The sequence below is a fragment of the Otolemur garnettii genome, unplaced genomic scaffold (assembly GCF_000181295.1).
Source record: "Otolemur garnettii isolate 467f Iridium unplaced genomic scaffold, OtoGar3 scaffold00007, whole genome shotgun sequence".
Classification (NCBI taxonomy): Eukaryota; Metazoa; Chordata; class Mammalia; order Primates; family Galagidae; genus Otolemur; species Otolemur garnettii.
The window spans coordinates 636903-644189 of record NW_003852402.1 but is presented as its reverse complement, the minus strand read 5'-3'; the positions used below and the strand labels follow the sequence as shown (position 1 = coordinate 644189).

The 7287-nt window shown below is 48.1% G+C and overlaps 1 protein-coding gene across 1 annotated transcript in view; it reads left to right on the top strand.

Moving 5' to 3' along the window:
* The window catches only part of MOV10L1 (Mov10 RISC complex RNA helicase like 1), a 76334-nt gene that overhangs the window by 53425 nt on the left and 15622 nt on the right, over positions 1-7287 (top strand). The window contains exons 17-21 of the mRNA XM_023509352.1: positions 1824-1929; positions 2456-2634; positions 3391-3541; positions 4163-4280; positions 6889-6988. Of these exons, the coding sequence (XP_023365120.1) occupies positions 1824-1929; positions 2456-2634; positions 3391-3541; positions 4163-4280; positions 6889-6988 (654 nt within the window). The remainder of the gene's footprint in view (positions 1-1823; positions 1930-2455; positions 2635-3390; positions 3542-4162; positions 4281-6888; positions 6989-7287) is intronic.

The following is a 7287-nucleotide window of genomic DNA, read 5'->3' as shown; positions in this document are numbered from 1 at the left end:
GAGGCAGGAGACTCACTTTAGCCCAGGAGTTGGAGGTTGCTGTGAGCCGTGATGCCATAGCACTCTACCCAGGGCGACAGCTTGAGGCTCTGTCTCAAAATAAAAAAAGGTAATAAAAAGAGTGAGAAAATATTTGCAGATCATGTATCTGATAAAGAACCTGTATCCAGACTATATATTAGAATACTCTGCAAACAAAATGAGAAAACTGTTTTTTCAAAATGGACCAGAGATGTGAATACTTTACCAAAGAATGTATACAAATGGTAATAAACTTGTGAAAAGATGTTCATCATTAGTTGTTAGAGAAATACAAGACCACAATGAAATGGAATTATATACCTGTTAGAATGGCCAGAATTTAAGATGGACCATGTGAGTTTTGGCAAGTGTGTGGAGCCACTGGAACTTGCGCCCTGCTGGTGGGGCTGGAGAGAGGCACCACTTAGGGAAGCTGAAGATGCACCTTCCACATGCTCCAGCTGTTTCTTTCCTAGCGGTGTACCCTAGAGAGAGAAAAACATAGACAGCAAAAGGCTCATATGTGAAGTTCATAGCTTCCTTTGTAATTGTCAAAAACTGGAAACATCCAGTCTTCATCAGCAGGAGATGGACAAGCAGATTGTGGTGTTCAGTGGAACCCTGTTCTGCAGTGAGGGGACGAGCCAGATGTGCACAGCACAGATGGGTCCTAGACAATCTGTTACACTGCCTGAAAGAAGACCAAGAAGAGCAGGACTTCTGTGTGAAGTTCTAGGGCATGAAAACTGGTCATGGTGACAGCAGGGTCCTGTCACGTGGGCACAGGAAACTTCCAGATGGATGGGTCTGCTCATCATACACACTTTAAGTACATATGCCTTGTTCCAAGTTACATTCCACAAAGCTCACAGGACAGTAATAGGAGGTATGTTGCTTCTGGACTAAAATTTGGCAGTACATGGAAATTTTTAATGTGAAGACTTCTTGGTGTAGCAATTTTACAGATTCTAGAATTTATCCTATGAAAGCAAGTGATTACACCAAGATACACATGTAAAGCTGTGAATTATAGCATTGTAATGGAAAAATCAAAAATTGAGTTGGTCCAGGAAAAAATTATATTTATGTCTAAAGACAGAAAGCCAGTTCTTGTGCAGAATTTTTTTTTTTTTGAAACAGCCTCAAGCTGTCCCCCTGGGTAGAGTGCTGTGGCATCACAGCTCACAGCAACCTCCAACTCCTGGGCTAAAGCGAGTCTTCTGCCTCAGCCTCCCAAGTAGCTGGGACCATAGGTGCCCGCTACAATGCCTGGTTATTTTTTTTCAGTTGCAGCCATCGTTGTTTGGCTGGCCGGGGCTGGATTCAAACCTCCCACCTTAGGTGTATGTGGCTAGCGCCTTAGCCACTTGAGCCACAGGCGCCAAGCTGTTGTGCAGAATCTTGAATGTAGTTGATAGGCAGTGCTGGTGCTTTGCACTCTCTGAAAGGTATATGAGGTTCTGTGGAGAGCAGGGAAGGGGACCCTGAGATGGGCCAGCAGGAAGGATGTGCCTAGAGAAGACACATTAATAAAATAAAGTAATAGTCCTTTATTTTGGTTTCATAATCACAAAAATTAGTTTTTGTTTAAAAGCAAGTGCAAAAGAAGCATAGCCCTTTGTAGCAAATTTTTGTCAGATACTTTATATTCTCGTTATGTTTCAAAGGGTCTGACCTGTGACCCATCTGTAGAGCTGATAAGTGGATGTTAAGTATAATAAGTAGACATTTATGTTTGCTCTTTAAACCAGTGTAAACACAAAACTTATCTTTTAACCATTTTTTTGCATGATAATTTCTAGAGCAGGAAAACCATAAAGGACCAAAGTAAACATGGAACAAAGAAGTGTGCTGGTGGCCAGGACCTGCCTGGGGTGGAGGCGCTGACTGTGGAGACGAGCACTCTGGGTATGTGTCTGTGAGGCTGGGAACAGTTGGAGGGCCCTGCCTGGCATGTCCAACCTCCCTCCTTGGGGCCATCTATTCAGCTTTAGGGCCTTTCAGGGTTCCCTTGGTCAAGCGGGGATCCATTTATTTTTTATTTTACTTGACAGGAGAAAGCTGTCACATGGCAGTAACAGCAGTCAGGGGAGAGGTGTGGTCTCACCTTGGCTACAGACTCAGAGTTTTAGGATAGATACTTTGAAAAGACTTAGAGTGTGGACTTTTTTTGTCATGTTCTCTTTTGAGATATAAACATTTTAAAATCATGTCTCTACTGCATATAGAAGGCAGAACTGTATATTGAATGACCAGTTTTTTCCCTCTCAGAAAGCTAAGTTATCAAAGGGAGGGCATGGTTCTCCTCATTGTGTGGCCACCCTGAAAGGCTACTCTGCTTTAGCCTTTAACTCGCTATCCTGATGCCTGGCCCAGGCAAGGATGTGTGCCACAGCTGCACTTAACTGAAACTGTCTCTCCACTTTGAATACAGTCAATGAAATTCCAGCCGCTAAAGCAAAAGAGAAGGAATTTTTCAATCCAGTGCTAAATGAAAATCAGAAGTTAGCAGTTAGAAGGATTCTGAGTGGGGATTGCCGCCCGCTCCCGTATGTTCTCTTTGGACCTCCTGGGACTGGAAAGACGGTCACAATAATAGAGGCTGTCCTGCAGGTAAGGCAGCGCTGTGAGCGCTATGGTTCCTGCTACAGAGTGTGCCTGTGTCTTGAGGAAGCAGGAGTTTAAATAGCAGGATTAGAAATTGTAAGGAGCTTGAGAAATCTCAGTGATTTCATAATACTTAGTTAAGGGTTTTTTTAATATACGTAGATTTTAAAGACATATTTCAGAGATTCAGAAGAAAATGTCGTTTTTAGAGTAGTAAACTATTTCATTGAAATGTTGCCACAGAGAAGTTACATAGTAGCCAAAGCCTCTATTCTGCAGACATTTTGGGCAACTCCATTTATATTTGAAATTTATGGAAAATACTGTGCCCTGTGCTCCTCAACTCATGATGGACATAGCACAACAGCGGTCCCATCGTCAGTCAAGGAGCACTGAATGCATGTTGCTCTCACATTGTCCTAAGTCAACGGCCCATAGCATTCAGTACTGTGGGATGTGCCTGCGCTGCCCAGTGTGTGTGAGAGTAAATCTGATTGGGCTTCTGTCTTAGGAAGTGGTTTAGAGTCTTGGAGGGCTCAGAGAACTTCCCACCCCAGCTCAGGTGTCGGCAGCAGAGTGATGAAGCTGACTGTCCTTTTGACTTCACGTGGGCCAGTGTCTCGGAGACATCTGGATCTACACCGTAGCCACGTAGCCAAGTCCCTGTAAATGAGCCTATGCAGTGGGGCATTTGACTTACGGTTTCCACTCTGCAGGGTCAATGTTTATAACCCTTGATCTCTCTTGTGTCTTGGATTAAAGGTACATTTTGCTTTGCCAGACAGTCGGATTTTGGTCTGTGCACCCTCAAACAGCGCTGCTGACCTTGTATGTTTGCGGCTGCATGAAAGCAAGGTACTGAGGCCAGCGGCCATGGTCCGCGTGAATGCCACCTGCAGATTTGAGGAGGTGAGTGGGGGGGCCATCACTAGGACCATCTCCAGAGAGCAAGACAAGCCAAGGGGAGGAACCACACAAGGTCATTTGAGAAACTGCTCTGCCGTGCACCATGACTCTGCCAAATGCGAGAGTTTTATTCCTGAATATTTTATTTCATCTCACACACTCTGTGGGCATTTTTAGCTTTGTTAAATTCTCATGTTCTTCTGTTATTTAATCCCTAAATGTATTGTTTCTTTTTAGTTCTGTTTTATTGGTTTGGTTATAAATATCCCTTTAAGGAAATTAGAAATTTCTAGTTTACTTATAAAAGTATTGCTTTAAAAAAGAGAGAAAGATCTTAAAAAAGAGATTAAATTGGCTAGGCCAGTGGTTCTCAACCTTCCTAATGTTGCAGCCCTTTAATATAGTTCCTGTGGGTCACGACCCACAGGTTGAGAACCACTGGGCTAGGCAGAGTGGCTCATGTCTGTAATCCTAGCACCCTGGGAGGCCAAGGTGTATGGACGTTGCGCAGGGCCTAGGACGATTGTTATCTTTTAGAATTCCTCAGCTTTGTGATTCTGTCCAATTTAAAGTAATACTTAATACTTTGAAAAAAACACTGACTTGTCCCCTCTTTGCTCCCAGACAGTCATTGATGCCATCAAACCATACTGCAAGGATGGAGAAGACATCTGGAAGGCTTCACGCTTCCGCATAATAATCACAACCTGCAGCAGCGCTGGGCTTTTTTACCAGATAGGAGTGAGGTAAGTGTCTTAGCATCAGAGTGGGCAGGGCATCGCCCAGAATAAGGTCTGTGTCCTCTCCAGGCTTCTGTCTTAGGGGAAGCTGATGATAGACATATTGCAGGATGGAGCAGGGCTTTAGGGTGAGAGTGGCTAGAGGGAGGGAACCATTGTCCAGGTGGGGCAAGGATATGGTGATTGTGCTGAGACCCCAAAGATACGAAGGACCCAACAGTGGGACAGGCAGGCAGGTGGGTATGGGTGTGCACGTGCAAAGTTCCTGTGTCTAGAGGCTGAGCGTGTCACCTAAAGAAGGCTGCAGCGCTGGAGACCAGTGAGCAGGATCAGGAGAAAAGGAACAGGACAGAGAGACCTAATGCCCAAGGTCTGGGGAAGGGCTTCTGAGCAGGAGTGAGTAGTGAGGGTGTCACCATGAGTGGACACCCCCTGGGAGCTGAGAGGAAGGCTACACGCCCAGGGGATGCTGAGCAGGGGATCAAAGCACTCTTGGGCCATGGGAGAGGTATGGTGGGCTGACAGTGAGAGGGAGATGGAGGATCCTCAGAGGAGGCCTTATCCTCTCAGACAGAATCTAGACAGACTCTGCAGCTTCTGGCCAGGCCACCCTAGGACAGTGTCCCAGTTTTGTGATGAGGACCACCAGGGCCTCCCCTGAGCCTCCAATACCCTGCAGCCCCCACCTGCCTCCACAGTGGGCCCACTGTATCCACCAGCACCACATGGAGACAGCACTCAGGAGCAATGCACAGCTAGCCGTGCTGTCATCATGTGTCAGCAGTTCCTCCTTCAGCATGTTCAGTAGTTCTTGTGTATACAAAATGTTCTTAATACTAAAGATGACTGGTAAGACATTTTACTTATTTTTTTGGTTCCACTCTTCAAAATCTGCCATGTGTTTTATATTTTGCATTTCTGACTAGACACCCTGAGGTGCCTTAGAGCCACCTGGATAGTGGGCTGGCCCCCATAGGTATCAGCAAGGGAGGTTGTGTAACATGTGCCAAAGAGTCAGGGGTCAGGGCCTCAGAGGAAGAAACTCCCAGCAGGAACAAATCTCTGCTCCACCTCAGGGCTGGGGGCTCGTGGCACAGAGGGCTCTGTGCAAAGCCGGCTGCTATACTCTGAGGGACTAATTTCCAGGTGGGAGGTGACGGAGGTGGCCAGCAGGGAAGGCTACTGATATGAAGAAGCTGAATGGGAGCCCTGGAGGGGCCAGGCTGGGGAGGCCTTTGGGGCTGCCAGGGGCCTCTGGAGCAGGAGCAGTGCCTTCATTCAGATCATTGCAATTAATGCAGAATTGAAAACTTAAATGTTTCTTTTCTAGGAAAGACACATAATGTTAATTTTTTCCAACAGAAATTGGGACATGAGGTGGGGAAATGGCTGATTTTAGGAGTCAGTGGGTACCATGTGTGAAGTTGGTATCTTGGGACTTGCAGCTCCAGGCCTGCACTTTGAAGATACCACTCAGCGTAGGAGCAGGAACCTATCTGAGGCAGGTCCCATCTCCTGTGGGACACCCAAGGCACTAGGTGGTGGAATTTTCCATGTCCAGGGTGGAGAGGGGAACTTGGGCTCAGTAGCCTGGTGGGCCAGCCCTGGCTCCTTTGCCAGGTGTCAGCATGGCCCAGGCATGTCGTCTGCTCCAAATGTGCTTCCTCAGGCACGCTGCCTCGTGGCTGGCCATGGTGAGGGTCTGGTGAGAGGGTTGAACCAGCACTGACCTGGGCAGATTAGGGAAGTGCCCTGGCTGAGGGCGGCTCTCAAGGCTGAGTCAAGAGGAAGGGACCAGGTGGAGGGCCCATCTGTGACCACTGGCCCAATCAGGTCTGTTCTTACTGTGGCGCCTGGGCCAGTGCATACCGTGCTCCCCTCAGCCATATCCCACATGACACGGGACATGGAGGCACAGAGAGGTGAAGCAATCTCTCCAGGGACACAGCAGGGAAGTGGTGAAGCCAGGGCCCATACCTGGGCATTTTCTTTTCTTTTCTTTTTTTTTTTTTTTTTTGAGACAGAGTTTCAAGCTGTCACAGCTCACAGCAACCTCAAACTCCTGGGCATAATTCTCTGCCTCAGCCTTCCAAGTAGCTGGGACTACAGACACCCACCACAATGCCCACCACAGCTATTTTTTTTGTTGTTGCTGTTGTCAGTGTTTTAGCAGGCCTGGGCTGGGTTCGAAGCTGCCAGCCTGGGTGTATGCCCTAGCCACTGAGCTACAGGTGCTGCCCTCTGGGCATTTTCTTTATCTCTGGAAACCTGATGTTGAAGTAGAGAGTGCACTGGGAACCCTGTGCGATGAGCCACCCAAGAGGTGCTCTGAGCTATGCTCAGAAGCACCCTCACCCTCTTCCTCTCCAAACCTGTGAGAGGGCACCAGCTTCCTCTCTAAACCTGCAGGGCACCAGCTACCGTGAGGGCAGCAAATGTCACCAGTCAGGCCTATAGTGCTCGAGGGCCTGGTGACTCCCAGGCCTGCTGCCCTCCCACTCCCCAACCCCCACATCCCCCTGGGATACATGGTGTCCACTGTGGCCTTGCCAGTAGCGCCACAGGTGCCAGTCACTAAATAGCTTTGACAGAGATCACCACTCTTTGGCTCTAGGGTTGGACACTTTACTCACGTGTTTGTAGATGAGGCCGGGCAGGCGAGTGAACCGGAGTGCCTCATTCCTCTGGGGCTGATTTCAGACATCAGTGGCCAGGTGAGGCTTTCAGCTGTGTGTGCTGTTTCCTTCTCATTTTGTTTTCCCCAAGGGATGGGATGCCTACTAGGTCAGGGAGCCTGCCAGGGGCTAGGCTTACAGAAATTTCCAAAAAACAAGCCATATCTGGCTCGGCGCCTGTGGCTCAAGTGGCTAAGGCGCCAACCACATACATCTAAGGTGGCGGGTTTGAATCCAGCCCAGGCCCGCCAAACAACAATGATGGCTGCAACCAAAAAATAGCCAGGTGTTGTGGCAGGCGCCTGTGGTCCCAGCTACTTGGGAGGCGGAGGCAGGAG